General features: G+C 43.3%; 1 protein-coding gene across 1 annotated transcript in view; it reads right to left on the bottom strand.

Annotated features, from left to right (window-relative positions):
* inpp5a (inositol polyphosphate-5-phosphatase A) overlaps positions 1-20,036 on the bottom strand; it is a 228,484-nt gene that overhangs the window by 7,656 nt on the left and 200,792 nt on the right. Inside the window, exon 12 of the mRNA XM_084187952.1 lies at positions 5,701-5,774. Coding sequence (XP_084044078.1) covers positions 5,701-5,774 — 74 coding nt within the window. The remainder of the gene's footprint in view (positions 1-5,700; positions 5,775-20,036) is intronic.

The following is a 20,036-nucleotide window of genomic DNA, read 5'->3' as shown; positions in this document are numbered from 1 at the left end:
GTGAGCTGGTGCCAATGCTTGTATTGCAACCATGATGCACTATGGGATGACAGAAAGCATTGGAAATGAGGAAGTCAAATGTGCACCTGTACACCATTGAAAACATCCTCTTTTGTTGGGCTATAACCTCTAGTGTAGAGTTCACAGACTTCAACACGGGGACTTCCACATATCGAACATGTCTCTCAAAGCCACCACACCATTACTCATTCTTCATGTGGGGTTTAATGTTTGACTTCCTGCTGTAACATCACTCATATGTTTTTTTCCGGTAAGTGTCAAACGCCTGTCAGTCGTGTGTTTGAGCAGTACAAAGGATTGGCGATGTGAAACCTGGCCCTACTGTGTTTAGTCAGACCTGGGTTCAAATACTATTTGAAATCTTTCAAATACTTTTAGAGCTCTAGCGCTGGAGTGCCAGATGGGTGGGGTTTGTATATGCACTTTTGCAACTATTCTATTTGTTCCGTTGCACCAGGAAGTTCAATCAAGCCCAGATAAAGTATTTGAAATGAATATATATATATAAATATTTTTACCCAGGTCTGGTATCACTCAGACTCACCGTCCAGAGAGAGAGAGAGTGGAAGTGGGCTGGGCCAGGCCAGTTGGGAGCTCTTGTCCCCAGGCTGCAGTCACCCAGCACTGGGCAGCGTCATCCCCATTCTGTCATGTCCAACATTTCCTATCTCCCGGCATGACACATAAATGCCGTTATCTTGTTTTACATAATGACAAATAAGTGACAAGCCAAACAGTGGCCAATTGAGTGAACCCGTATTTAACGAGGGAATATAAACTAGAGAATATGGGCAGGGCAGAGAGCCAGAGATAAGATTGGTTACAGTATGAATGACACAAGGGCAGAGGTCAGGAGGGGTATCATGGGGCTAAGGTCACATGACTCAGTGTCATGGGTCTGTATGGACGTAGGGATTGGCTTAGCCATCAAGTTATTTTCTTTTCACGGGAAAATAAACTTTTTTTCTAATGATTCACCTCTCCCGCTCAGCCATATTTGTTCACCGTTGTCAGGGGAGGCTTGGCAAAACAAGGCGGGAAACGAGGAGAGACACACCTCCATTTTCATTCACAAAGATCAGCCACACAAACTGCTATCAATAAAACTCCTTGAACGTTTGCTCCACATTTCAGGGTTGGGGAGTCCTCTGCCACAACATTGGCCAAATACAAACACAGTGTCAAATGCCACAGTTTGCTCAGAGGTTGTCTGTGTATTGGACAGACTGCTACATTCTGTCCAAGATGTTCTGTATCAGTGAAGAGCTGCATTTATTCTGCAGCCCCCTTTCCACTCAAGAGGAAGTCTTGAGCGTCTGTTTAACCCTCTCTGTACCAGAGCCATTTAAACAAAGGCTCCCTCTCATCCCAGCGAAGCATCAGCCCAGGGAAGCACACAGACACATGGCCATTGCAAATATATACTACAATAGCCCCTCATCATTTTCAATGGATACCCAGCAGTTAGAATGATGGATGTGTTGAGAGTGTGAAACAATGTTCCTCTTCAGCTGATTGTGTGTGATAACGCTCGATCTCCTCTACACTCCAGCAAACAATATCAGCTGTGTGTGTGTGTGCCTTAGAATCTCTCTCTTGCAGCGCTTAACAAAACAGTGGCTAACGGACATCTCTGGTACTCCATAAACAGAGTAATGCGCCTCTACCGAAGTATAGGAGAACCTTTCAGAGGAGAGGACTTCACTTAGCTTGCCCTGGCCATCAGACACACACATGGGCACGCATACACACAGGGTGACATCACTCTTAAGAGGCCCAGAGGGTGGGATCTCGATGTCTTCCTCATTCTGCAGGGATAGTGGGAGAGTCAGTGTGCCAAGGACTGTTTCCCAATGGGACATTCACAAATTCCACCATTCAATGAGGAAACATCACACTCAGTAAAGCACTGTTATCCAATGGTGAACTGCTGGAAAATCTAACATGGCCATCAAACTGAGATAATGCTTAGCATTCAGCTGCTTGGTTTAAACTGCAGCTTGTTTTCTTCTTTTCTGAGGCAGGGCACAGGGCATATGAACAGACAAGTGTTTTCGAGAGCATGTCCTGGAGAATTGGCAGATCACCATTTATGTCACTGGACCAAATACTATTTCCCCCCCTAAACTGATGGGCAACCGCACGGGCAATCTGTTTTTCTAAAGGTTTTCTTCCGCCTGCATTGTAAACGCTGTGTCTTTTCCCAGGGGGAAGTCAGACTTCGGCCCATCCTCATAGACCAGCCATGTTTGGAAAATGTCTGCTAACGTGCCATGGTTGGTCCCGTGGCGCTCCTGGCTTCCTGTTAAACACCAAACGGTGAAGAGACAACAGTTTATCAGCCCTCCTCCTCGCACACCCTGGCCCTCCTCACCTCGCGACCCCCTGCCCGCTTTGCTCCTCTCGCCCCTCTCCAGTCCTCTCTGCTACTCTCTGTTCCTCCCATCCCTGGCCTGTCTAGACTTGGCAAACACAGACGCATGGGACTGGAGCCATCCTTTCTAGCTCAAGTGTCTTCCCATCTTTCTCTCTTTCCACTCTCTCTATCCCTCTTTCCTCCACCCTTTTTTTTGGAGTAGTCGACTCATGGGGCTGTATATTGATGGAGTTAGAACCCCAGTCTGTCTGATGTCACTCAACATCTCCCTCAGAGCCCATTCAGGGTAATCTGGTTAAAGCAGGAAAAAGATTCTTCCCCTACTCTCTCATTGTTCACTGAATTTCTCCCGCTCCAGGTTTATATTACATTTTTGCATCGATCTTAGACAAAAAAAAGAGCAAATAAATCAGATAACGGGCAGTACTAAAAGCATTCTCCTAAATCAATCAAAATATATGAATAACACAAGTTACTCAGCCTCCTTGGATGTTTTGGGGAGATTACCTTAGCTATGCTATTCCAGCAAACATAATCAGAAATGTACCATTTCAAGTTTACCATTCAGTTATTTTGAGTCTTGGGGCCATGCTGTCATTTGTTACAAAGATGATAGTCTTAACCTTAGCACCTTTCTTGAAATTGCTCAGAAGAGCGGGTGGGGAATGGATGGCTCTAACTATTTTTATCATGTGATTGGTTTCCAATTGATAAACTCGTCTTGAAAGACTGTGCCCCACTCCCAACTACCAAACTCGCAACAGATATAGCTTTTTACCATACTTGTGTGTGTATGAGTGTGTGTGCTTCTGTGTGAATGGGATACCCCTCAGCCTATCGGCGTGCGGCAGCCGGCTGGCACCAGGTACAACTCTCGCGGGCTACGGAGAAATTCCACACCCCTGTGGCCGAGTGCTTAGACATGTCACGGCCAACTTTGACAGACGATGTCTTGAAGGTGAGCGATATGAATCTACAGCTTGTAGCAAATTCCATAAATGCAAACACGATGCACGAGAACGTATGGGACAGACACTGAAATAATGTATAGTCTCAATAACACTATAGTGTCTTATTCTAAAAATGGAATGGAACCTCCAGTTTGGGGTGATTGAGCTTTTACTGCAGCCTGGTGGAGGTGAAAGGGGATCATCATTTTTCGCTGTTACACATTTTCACAACGTCATACACACACTCTGGCCCTGTATTCATAAAGCGTCTCAGAGTAGAAGTGCTGATCTTGGATCAGCCCCCCCCCCCCCCCCCCCCCCCCCCCCTCCGTCCATACAATCTTACTCATTATTATCTAAACAGGCTAAACTGATCCTATACCAGCACTCCCACTCTGAGACGCTTTGAAAATACAGACCACTGATCCCTAAACCAAAATAATTGAGGGTTTGATGAGATCTTTATCCCTGGCAACATGCTAAATTACCTCAAATTCAGCAACAACTAGGCTATGGTTATCCACTCGATTTCACAGGTGGACATAGACTTCCACATGCAGGATTAATTTATAGAATAAACAGTATTGAACAGTATTGATTTATAGATTGAGTGTAAGCAAGCATGTGTGTATGTGTGTGTGTGTGCGCAGGGGCCTCTGTGGCTTGTGTTAGGGAAGTAATAACCTCACAGATGGTGAAGGCTGTTCCGGAGCAGGCTATGTGATGGAGAACAATCATTGAGTGCTTGATTGCTCATAGAGCACAAGGATGATCTGACAGGGGAGGGGACAAGTATGTATGCGGAGTGTGTATGTGTTGGTGCAAGTGTGTGTTATGTGAATGGGAGGAGAGGGTGCTTAAGTTATAAACTATGCCATTTCTACTCTTAACACACTGTGGCTTGTATCAGACACTGAGTAGAATGAATGAAATATTTTCATATGCTTATGGCCGAGGTTTTATCAATTTGATTAATCATGTCCCCATTAGGTGAAAATCATTTGTATTCTTTCACAGTAGCCTGTTCATTCACTCGGCAGGGAGACGATGATTCAATATTATATTATGGCTAGATAGGTGCAAAAGTCACTGAGTGTAAAAGGACAATAAATCCAGACGTCACTTATGCAAAGAGATGTAAATGGGGTCCCTGATTAAGACACGGAGTAATTTAAAACAGTGACTGGCAGGACCTTGACACACACACACACACACACTCTCCCCACCGGTCCGGCTCCACGCTCGCCACTAGAGCAGTTTATCAAGTAATTATTGTTTGATTACAGCGTTTCATTATCTGCACTGATTGAGTCACAACTGACAAAGGTCAAGCGCCATTATCGCGGCACCGCCAAAACATATTCCCACGCAGGCCGCGTGTGTGTTTGCCCTCCCTCTGCTTTGAAAGGGCTAATTGCAAACGCATTTGTTTGAGGAAGAGGAGATGAGTAGGACCCCCTCTCCATGGTCCCCAACTCCCACCGCGACAGAATATCAATGCAGTCCTCTTCACACACAAGCAAGAACACACACACATACACGTGCATGCAACCACACAAACGCACACACACACACGTACACACCCAGGGGAGCAGTTTAGAAGCACATCCAATCATACTAAACAATTGATAACCATTAAATATATATTTGGCACAAACAAAACCATTTGGCCCAAGAGGGATGATTGAGTAATGTTAAGGCCCCATCCCATTAATGGAGCAAAACATCAGCCTGTTTGTGACCTGCTGATTTACTCTGCTCTTCAGCGACGTGGTGCTGTAGTAAGGTTAGTAGTATAGTCCACTTCTTTTTATAACACACCTTACCAATGGATAGAATGAGTCCTTCCAAAAAGTAACTCAATCTTTGTACACCGTTGACTGAATCCTGGATAACTAAGTAACTACCGACTGTAACTAGCACATGGTTAGAATGAGAGATGAAGGATATGAGGGGTAGGCCCACCATTTCATGGCCAATGATAGTGAAGGGCAGAGTAGGCACTTTAAGGGGTAATAGACAGGGGTAGTAGGTAATATACAGGACAATAGACAATAAAAGGTAGGTACCAATACAGGTACCAATTAATGTGCAGGGTAATAGATAGTTACAGCTCTGGAAGACCTTCATTGTTTTAATTGGTGTTGATTGTGTCTTGTACCATACCAATATGGAAGAACTGCCTCTTTAAATAACCACATCAGTCAGTATTTAGTGGTACAAGAAATCCAATAACCAAGAGCACAAGTACGATAATATACATGTATTTTCCTAAATAACAGGAGTGATTGAGTTGAATAGGTATGGTTCATATAAACAGTGATTCACAAGGAAACACAGAGGATTCCATACCTGGGAGGAAAGGCGATCTCCAGCTCGTGCAGCCGTTCCTTGAAACAGGACAGCTCACTGTCAAACTGTAAAAACTGGGAAGAGAGAGAGGGGAGGAGGTGAATGAAAGGAGGAGAGAGAGATACAGTGCATACAAAAAGTATTTCCTCCCCTTGACTTTTTCAAAACGTAGTTGTGTTACAGCCTAAATTTAAAATGGATTAAATTGAGATTGTGTCACTGGCCTACACACAATACCCCGTAATGTCAAAGTGGATTTTATTTTTTATTAATTAATAAAAATGAAAGGCTGAAATGTCTTGAATCAATAAGTATCCAATCCCTTTGTTATGGCAAGCCTAAATAAGTTCAGGAGTAAAAATTAGCTTAACAAGTCACATATATTGGACAATAATAGTGCTTAACATTGTTTTTGAATGACTACCTCATATCTCTGTACCTCACACATACAATTATCGTTAAGGTCCCTCAGTTGAGTAGTGAATTTCAAACACTGATTCAACCACAAAGACCATTGGTAGATGGGTAAAAATAAAAAAAGCAGACATTGAATATCCGTTTGAGCATGGTGAAGTTATTAATTACACTTTGGATGGTGTATCAATGCACCCAGTCACTACAAAGATACAGGTGTCCTTCCCAACTCAGTTGGCGGAGAGAAAGGAAACCGCTCAGGGATTTCACATGAGGCCAATGTTGACTTTTAAAAAGTTATAGAGTTTAATGGCTGTGATAGGAGAAAACTGAGGATTGATTAACAACATTGTAGTTACTCCACAAGGCACTAAAGTAAAACTGCAAAAAATGTGGCAAAGCAATTCACTTTTTGTCCTGAATACACAGTGTTATATTTGGGGCAAATCCAATACAACACATTACTGAGTACCACTCACCATATTTTCAAGCATAGTGGTGGTTGAATCATGTTATGGGTATGCATGTAATCGTTAAGGACTGGGGAGTTTTTCAGGATAAAAAATAAACAGGATGGAGCTAAGCACAGACACTGGGATATGAATTCATCTTTCAGCAGGACAATAACCTAAAAAACAAGGCCAAATCTACATTGGAGTTGCTTACCAAGAAGACAGTGAATGTTCCTGAGTGGCTGAGTTACAGTTTTGGGTTAAATCTGCTTGAATGTCTATGGCAAGACTTGAAAACATGGTTGTCTAGCAATGATCAACAACCAATTTAACAGAGCTTGAAGAATTTTAAAAATAATAAATGGGCAAATATTGTACAATCCAGGTGTGCAAAGCTCTTAGTGACTTAACCAGAAAGACTCACAGCTGTAATTGCTGCCAAAGGTGATTCTAACTTAGGGGTGTGAATACTTATGTAAATTAGATTTCTGTATATAATTTTCAATATATGTTTTCATTTTGACATTATGGTTTATTGTGTGTAGATGGGTGAGAAAACCCCCAAATGTAATCCATTTTTATTTATTCAGGCTGTAACAACAAAATGTGGAATAAGTCAAGGGGTTTGAATACTTTCTGAAGGCACTGTAGTTATAAATAAAGGGTGATATTTTTTATTACAGCAAGTAATATCCTCTGCGTCAGTCATCACTCACTGAGTGAATAACTATGAGAGTGTGAGTGTGTGTGGCTCCTGTATGCATGAGTAAGTGTCAGATAAATGTGTTAGCTTCCTTTCTCTCCTTTTTTGATGTGTGGATTTGTGCCTTTACCACCATACTGTATAAGTGTCATGAACAGTGTGGTGGTACATAAAGGCATGTGTGTGAGAACAGTTGACCAGTGTTGATGTGTGTGTCCCTGGCCTTGCTATTCCAGAGCCATCCCTGTCCTGTCCTATCACAGCCCCCAGTCTGCTGCTGAGGGTGGAGCTCTGTCTCTCTAAGCTGACAGTGGATCCAAACAGTCTTCAATCATGTCCCATCCCCCAGCTGCACTACCTCTGACTGCACCAGCACCGACTTACACCCCCGCTCCCCCCTCCATCTCCCCCCTCTTCCCAAATCCCATAAATCATTAGTGAGAAGTGCAATTAGCAGCTCCTTATACACACTAATTATCTGGGAGATGAGCAGGTAGCAGGGGCACCTGCATTGCTGACTCCCTGAGCAACGGACAGATATCTGGGCAGCCCTGTGAAAGTGGGCTGTATTTTAACAAAACTAACGCAATGGTAAATCTAAGCTCTGGCGGTAGCGTTATAGGTTCGGAGGTGTATCAGAAATATTTTTGCTATTTTCACAACTTATTTCACAACTTATTATGAACGCAATAGCTGGTGGTAGTGTGAAAGGGCTGGGTTTAGATGAATAAACAAGTTGTAGGTGTGACGAGGGGCTTGGCCACTCACTGGCCAATCAAGGCGTTCCATGGCTTAATACTGCATGCGTTAGTCTCAAGTTCTGTAGGTTATTGACAGTCTTTACGTTGTCATCAACTCCAATTCGGCTGGACAGCGGCCCCCCATTAAGGCGTTAGGGGCGGCGCCCCACTTGTAATTGGTTAAAATATATATATATATATATATATATATATATATATATATATATATATATATATATATATACACACTTGTGATTGGTCAAAACATTTGTGTTTATTTTATAATATATATAATTCATGGATTATGTTTTAAATGCTCATAAAAGTGCGGTAAATGTGTACGTTTTCCTGTTTCAAAAATATATTGTTCAAAAGAAGCTGTTCAGTTACTACTCTGCCCTTCAGTGACTGCCAGCAGCAGCAGCTCCGCCTCCACGGGCGCATAGGCCGTGTGAACATTGCTTGGATTGTTTTGCCAGATATGCTATGAGTGGGGAACTGCCCCAATGAAATCACAGGATTTCAAAGCATAAATTATAACAGCACAAAGTAAATGGACCGTCGTGGGGCTATCAAATGTGTGTTCAGTCAGAACTTCTGGGTCTGCTTTATTTTCCCTCCCAATATGTCTCTCGCGCCAGACTGCTTACTTCCGCACGTGCGACTAGATTTGCTCTATCAGGTACAGATGGCGCTCAAGCAAAAAGCTAATTGTAATTAACTTGTAAAAAATTATCATAACAGCCATGGGAGCCTGGGACCTGATAAACCAGACATCAACATCCAACAAGAGTCGAAGGTCAGAGGGATACAATAGCTAGAACCTTCTCATCGCGGATCTGGTAGGACAATAAAGCATGACAGTGGCTTATTGTTTCCCCCCATGTTGTTCATCAGGTTCTACTGTAGGTGACAGTGACATGTTGTGTGGACCAAAACATCGTAAAAACGGGTGCATCACAAAGCATGATCAACTTAATTTGCCGTATTACTTAACAGTAATTTTGAGAAACAGTTAGGTCGATTTTTGGGTCAAATTAACCAGTTTTTGCTGCAAACAGGATGCATTTGCCTGGTTCCACTCTAGGTTTCTTTCAGGGTTCCTGCCTTTCTATGGAGTTTTTCCTAGCTACCATGCTTCTACATCTGCATTGCTTGCCGTTTGTGGTTTTAGGCTGGGTTTCTGCTGATGTAAAAGGGCTTCATAAATACATTTGATTTGATTTGATGCATGTTCTGGAATATGTTTATTCTGTACAGGCTTCCATCATTTCACTCTGTCATTTAGGTTAGTATCGTGGAGTAACTACAATGTTGTTGATTCATCCTCAGTTTTCTCCTTTTCACAGCCATTAAACTCTGTTTTAAAGTCACCATGGTGAAATCTCTGAGTAACTGAAGTTAGGAAGGACGCCTGTATCTTTGGGACGCTTGTATCTTTGTAGTGACTGGGTGTATTGATACATCATCCAAAATGTCATTAATAACTTCACCATGCTCAAAGGGATTTTAAATGTCTGCTTTTTTATTTTTACCCATCTACCAATAGTCTTTGTGGTTGAATCTGTGTTTGAAATTCACTACAGTTGATTAAAAAGCATAGGCTACAGTAATGAGTGATAGCAGCAATAAAAAAATATTTAAAAAATCCAGTGCTCAATATGTTTGGAGTGTTGACAGTTAACATTGTTGTAATTTTCTTCAACAAGTATAGGCCTTTACGCAATGCAATTCAATTGGCACGTTCTAAATAAGCAAGATATAGCCTTGGCCTACCATTTATATGGGGTTATAGGACAGAACATTTTGAATAGCCTATGTTTGGAGGAGCGCGTCTTTGGTAACCGGACAAGTGGCGCTCTTTGGAAATGGGGATGGATACAAGCCGATTGGAGTATGCACTGCAGGTAGGCTTATGTGAATTGTGAATAATGCAAAAGCATGTTGGCAAAAACCTCAGGAGTAGACCATTTAGAAACCTTTTATGGATAGGCTCCTTGGCTAATGCATGGCCATGATAAGAAAGACACCAGACGCATTGCTGTTGAACCAGCTTCGATTATAGTAGGGTAAGTGGAGCCTCCTATAAGGGCTTGTTTTTAAATAAAACAAAATGGAAAACAAGCAATTGTTACAGGAAAATAACTTAAACGTTTCTAAATACGAGTGTTACCGGATTATCTCATCTCTCGTTCCATGGTGGGCATATAGCCTACATGATCTTTTAGGCTTTGGTTTAAGATTTATTTCAAAGTGGTCTCACGAGCCAAACCCTTTATAGATAGTCTTGACTACTTGGCGAATGCATTGGGTATGACAAAAAAAACTGCCTTAATTGAGAGGAGGGGAGGCTATGCTTGGTTTTTAATAAAATGAAAACGAAATGGGAAAAAAACAGATTTTTATGTTTCTAAATACGAGGTTTACGGGCACAAAGAGCACATATCTCTTGTTCCATGTGCATATGGGCACTGTGCGTCACGGCTGGATAAGCTGCGCTTCTGCTGCCGGTTGGTCTTAAATGTCCCCACCAAATTGTCACTTTGGCGCACGTTTTTAAGGACACACCTCAAATATTGCCACGCCTCCCACTTCAGCGCAAGCAACCTCATATAAAACAGGTAAATTACCAATCCTGCAACTAGGGTTTGAAAATAGAAGAGTGCCGGCTTTAACAGGACGAGCATGCGTTTGACAATTGGCTGGCTTAACGCCAGCCGGAAATAGAGCTGTGTCTGATGAGTTCCTCTACACTGCCTGTGTCAGGCTGACAGTACATATAACGCTAGTTTGACAATAATGACATTACACTGCTGTACGACATGTAAAAATGGAGTGAATGGAATGTAATCGCCATCTAGATGATAATGTACTCTCCATCTACATGATAATGTACTCTCCATCTAGGTGTAATAACAACAGCAATAATATTTAGAGGAGATATCTATCCAAACAGAGGCCAGGCCAGGAGAAGAGGAGTGTTACCACACCAGTGGAGTACAATAACAGCCATCAATCCACAAACCCATTTGTAAACCAGATGAAAACTTTATTGGTATTTTTACATACATATGTGGGATAAATGTACATGAGTGTGTATGTCTGGAGCCTGTGCAAGTGTGTATGAGCGAGTGCTTGTGGGTAAGTGTGGGTAGCCTACTCCCTAATTTATGCATGCTTATGTGTAAAGTGTGAGCAGCTGTGTGTTTCTGTGTTTCTGTGTGTGTGTGTGTGCCAGTAGTGTAGAACAGTGGCCATTACTTTCCAGGCAGTGGGGCCCTCAGACAGAGTCTCTGTGGTTCAGGAGGGCAGACGTGCAGCATTCATCAAACTCACAGAGACAGGGTCACAGGAGAGCTCACACACTGTGAATGAGGAATAGAGCCCAGAGGATGCGCTACACGCTTCACTGTGCACCACCACCACCATCCTCCCAATGACACGCTTGGCTCCAAGGGTGTGTGTGTGCAGAGAGACCTTGTGTGGAAGAGTGTGCCAGCATATTAGTTTATAAAGGTGCAGTATGTAATTGTCCCTGTGTGTGTTAGTGCCTCATATCTTTGTTTTTCTTACCCTAATAGAATACCTGTGTATGTGTACACTGGCCTTTTTCTGTGAGTGTGTGTGGACAAGTGTGTTTGTCTCCATGGAGAGTTAGTGCAGTCGAGATGAGAAGTGACACCTTTAAAAGGCAGCAGATGAGCAGTGTTGGGGATGATGAAGCACGTTGTGTTTCCATGATGTGTGTGTGTGTGCACAGAGCTTTTAAGTGAATGTTGAGTAATTCATTTAGGTTGACTAGAAACCCTAGGGCTGAAATTTCACACTACATTTCATCTCAGGTCAATTAAGCATAATGATGTGCTGGTATGGTAGGTCAGCAGTAAAAATCCCAGCTTATATTGGTTCAAGGCCTCGTTGCATTATAAAACCTGCCCAGTAGTTTGTCAGACCGAAATGACCTTGGAGTTGTTGGAGAAGGCTGCTAGCCGATACGGCTCGGGCAATATCGTAGACAAGGAGAAAGATGAGGAAGTGCAGGGTCCAGATTTCTTGCTTCGCCTCGATGACCAACACACACCTAAATCACGCTAGCTGTGATTGTTATAAGAGGGAGAAGTTGCAGGAAGAGGGAATAAAAGGTCTCTGGGCTGACTGTCCCTCCAACCCGGCCTGTGGTTGTCCAAGCTCATAATTGTGCTTTGATTTACACCATGTCAAACTATCCCTCTGACAACACCTGCTGCCATTAAAAGCCATCAATACACACAGAGGTGAAAGGTCATTTAATTTTATTTTTACGCCGCACACTTGGCTTATATTGCCAGGCCATATTTTTTCTTAGTTTTATGAAATCTTCATTATTTGGTGTCTCTGACAGGGAATGGCCGAGCGCCTTGAGAGGGTCAACCCAAACAGCCAACCGGCGAGAGGCTACAGTCCTATTATGCTCTCTCTCTATCATATCAATTGCACAATACCTTAACATCTCAAGGGGAATTGATAATGAACTCATTTACTTACACTATATATACAAAGTATGTGTACACCCCTTCAAATTAGTGGATTCGGCAATTTCAGCCACACCCGTTGCTGACAGGTGTATAAAATCGAGCACACATCCATTCAATCTCCATAGATAAACATTGGCAGTAGAATGGCCTTACTGAAGAGCTTAGTAACTTTCAACGTGGCACCGTCATAGGATGCCACCTTTCCAACAAGTCAGTTCGCCAAATTTCGGCCCTGCTAGAGCTGCCCGGTCAACTGTAAGTGCTGTTATTGTGAAGTGGAAACGTCTAAGGCTCAGCCGCGACGTGGTAGGCCACACAAGCTCAAAGAACGGGACCGGCGAGTGCTGAAGCGCGTAGCATGTAAAAATCGTCTGCCTCTGGAAGCAACATCAGCACAAGAACTGTTCGTTGGGAGCTTAATGAAATGGGTTTCCATGGCCGAGCAGCTGCACACAAGCCTAAAATCACCATGCGCAATGCCAAGCGTCAGCTGGAGGGGTGTAGAGCTCGCCGCCATTGGACTCAGTGGAAACGCGTTCTCTGGAGTGATGAATCATGCTTCACCATCTGGCAGTCCGAAGGACGAATCTGGGTTTGGCGGATGCCAGGAGAACAATGCCTGCCCAAATGCGTAGTACCAACTGTAAAGTTTGGTGGAGAAGGAATAATGGTCTGGGGCTGTTTTTCATGGTTCGGGCTAGACGACAGCATACAATTACATTTTAGACGATTCTGTGCTTCCAACTTTGTGGCAACAGTTTGGTGAAGGCCCTTTCCTGTTTCAGCATGACAATGCCCCCGTGCACAAAGCGAGGTCCATACAGAAATGGTTTGCCGAGATCGGTGTGGAAGAACTTGACTGGCCTGAACAGAGCCCTTACCTCAACCCCATCGAACACCTTTGGGATTAATTGGAACGCCGACTGCGAGCCAGGCCTAATCGCCCAACATCAATACTCAACCTTACTAATGCTCTAGTGGCTGTATGGAAGCAAGTCCCCGCAGCAATGTTCCAGCATCTAGTGGAAAGCCTTCACAGAAGAGTGGAGGCTGTTATAGCAGCAAAGGCGGGACCAACTCCATATTAATGCCCATGATTTTGGAATGAGATGTTCGACGAGCAGGTGTCCATATACTTTTGGTCATGTGTGTATTCCCAGACCTGTGTCAAGGGCAAAAACACAATAGTACCTTTTCCTATAATCCACATTTTGCTCGTAACTGTTTGTCATTTGCAGAACAAAACATTGACTGGGTTGCATATATAGGACAGGCCAGACCTGGACATCAACATACAGTACAGTATGTTCATACAGTAATATATATGCTATATACATCATGATCCGACTGAGGAACTGATCAATACTAGTAAAAGCACAATGAGCCTTTCAGTGTAGCGAGGCACTCCGGTAAGAGACAGCACAGGAGCCCATTCTCCCTGGTCTTCCATGTTTATCTTCCCAGCTAAGGTCACACATTTTTTTGCATTCTGCTGTATTACCACTTTAGAGAACTGACAGGTAAAATATGAAAGGTGATTGATCTTTATTTATATATTTATTTAGTTCATCTGGAAAACTCTTGCGGCTTGAGTAATGTTGCAGGTACGCAGGGAGCATGACAAGGAAGAGTGGCCCTGACAGAAAAGTTCATCACTCGCAACAGGACCCCAAAACCCCCCCTCTTTCCCCAGGACGTCAGCTGATACCACAACTGATAAAGTTAGAATAAAAAGATACTGAAACAAAATCAATGATGGAGAGGGGAGGGAGGCGACTGGATGGACGATGCGATACTGGATAGATAGGACACAGAATCCGTGTCCACGGGGACATATATCCCCCCCGCCCGCCCCCTTTACCTCCGCCCCTCCGTTGAGGAGCAAGTCCCTGTGCCGCTCGACGCCACGACTCCCGGAAAATGTAATCTTCCCAAATACTCATCAGGGCTCTCCATCGTCCCGGCCTGACAGCGGCGGGGATAATTAATTATACAATTTCGATGGGAATATTGATTAAACAAACCTATTAATCATAGCAAAAGTCAATAGGCATGGACACATTCAATCATGTCCCGACCAATGATTACTCCTCAAAATACAATAATTATTTTTGAGAGCTGCCTCAAATTAAATTTCTGTCAAGCTGGTACAAGTCTAGTAGTTGATGAAAGATGCAATGGATTTTTTTTACTCCTCCGAGGGTTGCAGGGGGGAACATTTATCCTTTTGGAAAGGTAGTTTGTTTTATAAGGATCATAACATGGTGTGTTTAACTAGACCATGACCATCAGATTATCTCTGATCCCCCATTACGCCATTTATCTTGCTGAGCTCTGCAGGGAAGAGGGAAAGGGGGAAGTTGGGGCCTCCTGAGGCCCAAACACACACCACATAAACACACACACCAATACTAAAACAGAGACACACACACAGACAGACACTACTTGAAGAGTCATATGTGTCACATGGATTATTGGCTATTATAATAACATGGTCATTAGGAGTCCTGATGTGTGTGACATAAGGCTTACGTCAGCGGAGGCTCAAAGAATTTCATTAAAATAATTATCCTTTTTAGATAAAACTACACTAAATATATTCACGTCACCAAATAACTGATTAAAACACACTGTTATGTAATGAAGGTCTACAGTAGCCTCAATAGCACCCTCTATGGTAGCACCATGGGGTAGCTGGAGGACAGCTATTTTCCATCCTCCTCTGACTTCAATACAAAATCTAGGAGGCTCATGGTTCTCACTCCCTTCCCTAGACTTACACAATAATTATGACGACATCCAGAGGACGTCCTCCAACCTATTATAGCTCTTGTAGTATGAACTGACATTTTGTTCATCCAATTAAGGATCAGATAATTAATCTAGTACTGAAAGCATATGCTACAGATAGCTAGCACTGCAGTGCATAAAGTGTGGTGAGCAGGTTGACTCGGAGAGAGAAAGACAATAGTTGAACAGTTAAAATTTCTTCAAAAAGTAAAGAGGAGCAGCAAAGAGAGAGCTAGCTATATTTAGTAGTATTTTTTTTCTTCTTAGTTTAAATTTCACTTACTTAGCTAATACAGCTAATTTAGCATACTCAACAACCCGACTCAAACAGAGAGGAATGCTATGTATGTTAGCTAGCTGGCTAAGGCTATCCACATTGCAACTCTTCCAAGTCAAGGTAAGCTTCGGTTTTATTCATTTATTGCCACCGGGGCCCGCCGGTGTAACTGCTAAACTGCTTGCTGTACACTACTGCGTGATGTACACGGTTTGGATTGTGGGTTTACTAATGTGTTAGTTCTAGTTGGTTGACTATAGGCTGTTTAAATCAAATCAAAATCAAATCAAATCAAATTTTATTGGCTACATGCGCCGAATACAACAGGTGCAGACATTACAGTGAAATGCTTACTTACAGCCCTTAACCAACAGTGCATTTATTTTAAATAAAAAAGTAGAATAAAACAACAAAAAAGTGTTGAGAAAAAAAGAGCAGAAGTAAAATAAAATAACAGTAGGGAGGCTATATATACAGGGGGGTCCCGGTGCAGAGTCAATGTGCGGGGTACCAGCTAGTTGAGGTAGTTGAAGTAATATGTACATTTACATTTTACATTTTAGTCATTTAGCAGACGCTCTTATCCAGAGCGACTTACAGTTAGTGAATACATATTTTTTTATACTGGCCCCCCGTGGGAATCGAACCCACAACCCTGGCGTTGCAAACGCCATGCTCTATCAACTGAGCTACATCCCTGCCGGCCATTCCCTCCCCTACCCTGGACGACGCTGGGCCAATTGTGCGCCGCCCATGAGTCTCCCGGTCGCGGCCGGCTGCGACAGAGCCTGGATTCGAACCAGGAGCTCTAGTGGCACAGTTAGCACTGCGATGCAGTGTCTTAGACCACTGCGCCACTCAGGAGACTGAGTACATGTGGGTAGAGTTAAAGTGACTATGCATAAATAATTAACAGAGTAGCAGCAGCGTAAAAAGATGGGGTGGGGGGGGGCAGAGCAAATAGTCCGGGTAGCCATGATTAGCTGTTTAGGTTAGCGGTTATGGTATGAAGGTTTGACTTGGAGGGGTTTTTGCACCTGGTCACAGACAGCTGTTGTGTTGTGCACTGAAGCCCACAAGTGAAGAAAAAGGTGAGAGGAGGAGAGCGTGTAGAAGCGACAAGGAATTATACAATGAGCAGTGATGATGGGATGATGCTGTATGTGGCTGCTATGAAAGTGAACTGTGTGTGCAGGTGATCAGGGGTGTATTCAATATAAACTATTGTTTTACATTTGCTGCAGAAAAGTCTATGCTATAGTAATATAAAGTCCGAATGCGCATCTAATTTACCTATCTCCATCTGTCTTTCGGGGATCACCTTATTTTTTTACTGTACAGATGATCATTTCTTTAATTGCAGCTGCAGAGTTTTAAAACAACCTATCACTCTAATATTGTTGCTTTAAATTAGTGCACGCGTGAGCACTCTCTCGCATTCTCTCTCTCCATCAACTCCATTCAAATTGCATCCAAAATAGATAATCCTGTTCTAGATTGATATATAGCCCTATATATAGATGTCCTAGCCTACCTCTTTCGGGTAATGCATTCAATGCAGTATTAGCCTTATATTTAGCTAATTAATGCTGGGTTATGCATAATAAGCTTATAACGTATCTGTCTCTTGTGCAATACACACGCACCTGTGCTCTGCTGGCCTCTCGCCTTAAAAAACATTCCTTAGCTCTTGGAGTCCCATGCAGGAAAAGCTACACTAGAATAGCTTGCTGGACATTCATTTTTAGCATTTCTTATACCAATAGACTATTAAAATAGGGATGCAAGCGCTTGTTTGCTAAATGTTAAATACAGCAGTCAATAGAACCATAGCCGCGGGAAGTAGGGGTGTTGAGGGTGCTGCAGCACCCCCTGAAAAATCGGAATCACAAAGAAAATAAAAAACATAAAATAAATAAGAGTCGTTCACTGGGCCTTTACTAGTCCTGTATTAGCGGACCGATATAGCAGTCTGTAGCGCAACCCCCCCCCCCCCCCCCCCAAAAAAAAATTATAGCACTGCAATATATCCCAGTTTATTGCATAACTCGTGCATGCATTGGATTGCAATGGTGCGGTAAAATAATTCAGTCCAGGCTAATCCAAGTCCAGGCTAATCCGGAGGAGTTGTCCATGGTGCTGTCATTCAAGGTTCTTTATTTACCCTGTTCGTAATGAGCACAGGAGGGTTGCATTATGGCTTCTGCTCAGATGTATGAAGCCAGCGGGGAACACATGCAGCATACAGATGCCACCGGTTACAGACCTACCACAGATCTTACTTGCAGTGGTGTAGTGCTATTTGAGGGAGGGAGCGCAAAAAATATGGAAATGACATCATCATTTCCTCAATCAATCTGTACCGACAGATATAGCCTATGAAATAGCATATCATTACAGGGCTCTCCAACCCTGTTCCTGGAGTGGTACCGTCCTGTAGGGTTTCACTCCAACCCCACTCATCTTATAAACCAGCTAATTATTAGAATCAGGTGAGCTAGATTAGGGTTGGAATGAAAACCTACAGGAAAAGGGTTGGAGATCCCTCTTATAAAATATGCATAAAATGCATCCTCCAATTGCAACGTGTGCCTATGCCCACACGTGAATCGTTTCAGGAAACTAGGCATATGTCACGCGTCACTACTTCACAGGAGAGCCATTTGAACTAAAACTTCTTTTTTTTTATCAAAAAGCGCTTTTTGGCAGAAATGCCTTCTGGAACATGTGAACTTTCATGTGCCTTAATAACAAACTTGTATGCCATCTGTAAATACGAATACAATTGTTAAATTACGAGCCTAGTTGGTTTAGCCATGGAAAAAGACAGGAACCTTCCCGCTAGCCATGATTGGCTGAGATAATGGATGGGCTGGACATGCCGAGAGATGAGTTTGGATTGGTCTGCCATGTAGCACGCTTCTGTCTATAACACGAGCTGGTCAGTATGTGTAGGTAATCCTTCCTAACGCAGCTTTTTTGAAAGATATCACATAGTAGAACTGCAAAAGTGTTGCTCCCCACTTTCTGGAGGACCGAGTTTTGAAATCAGTGGAATGCCCAGTGGAATTAACGTATGATAGCGAAGGAGATGGAGAACATTCTGGCGTTTGATTGCAAATATGCAGAGGGTGTCGAAAAGAGAACACACAGAAGGCTATTGTATAAAACACCTGTCTCCGGATTACATCTTCAAACTAAGGGCAACCATGGCATCCGTGACAGAGAGGGAGAAGTGTCCATCCATGTAAACGGGTACGATAGTCTAGCTAGCTACATGTTCAGATATTACACATTTCAAATTTTGTCAGAAAGTTGTTTTCATTTCAAGTTAAAGGGGAATTGTTAGCTAACGTTACGTGTATGATCTGTGTAGTAATATTATTTGTATCTCAGAGCCATTTGCATTGCAAGTTATAGCCTAATGTTAGCTAGCTAGCTAACATTGAACCTGGTTGGTTAGCTATCTGCAGATTCATGCAGGGTAGTAACGTTTTGAGTTGGGATTATGGTTTGTTGTTTAGCTAGCTAGCTACATGTCTACGCAAGTAACCATTTCATTAGAATGTTCATGATGTCACTCCGACAACTGTCGATAGACGTAGCTGGTAAATTCGCACTGGCTATCTACTACGCTCAACACCTGTTGGCTAACGTTGGCTAGCTTGCTAGCTACTTCCAGACAAAACAGCCTGGGCCTCCCGTGTTGCGCAGCGGTCTAAGGCACTGCAGTGCTTGAGGCGTCACTACAGATCCGGATTAGATCCCAGGCTGTGTCGCAGCCGGCCGCGACCGGGAGACCCATGGCCCAGCGTCGTCCGGGTTAGGGGAGGGTTTGGCTGGCTGGGATGTCCTTGTCCCATCTCGCTCTAGCGACTCTTGCGGATGCATGCTGACACGGTCGCCAGTTGTACGGAGTTTCCTCCGACACGTTGGAGCGGCTGTCTTCCGAGTTAAGTGAGCAGTATTTCAAGAAGCAGTGTGGCTTGGCAGGGTCGTGTTTCGGAGGACGCATGGCTCTCAACCTTCGCCTCTCCCGGGTCCGTACGGGAGTTGCAGCTATGGGACAAGAATAATTACCAATTGAATATCACTAAATTGGGGAGAAAAAAAGTGTAAAAAAGTAATTAAACATTTCTAAAATTCCGCCTGACCAGCTCTGCTAGGGCAAGTAAAATGGTCATAGTCAGCTATTCTCTCATTTTGTCTGGAAGTAGCTAGCAAGCTAGCCAACGTTAGCCAGTTAGCTTGGGTGCTTGACTGCTGTTGTTAGGTCAGAATGCTCGGATCAACCCTACTCCTTGGCCAGAGCGTCCAGTGTGCGCTCTGAACGCTCCGAGAGTGAAACGCTCTGAATTTACGAACGGACAATCTGACAACGCTCTGAGTTTACCCTTAGTATAAACCAGCCTTTAGTCTTGAAATCTTTGGTTGTTTAGTACATGG

Source organism: Coregonus lavaretus (genome assembly GCF_964263955.1).
Source record: "Coregonus lavaretus genome assembly, chromosome: 1".
In the NCBI taxonomy this organism is placed as follows: Eukaryota; Metazoa; Chordata; class Actinopteri; order Salmoniformes; family Salmonidae; genus Coregonus; species Coregonus lavaretus.
This window is presented reverse-complemented; position numbering and strand designations above follow the sequence as displayed.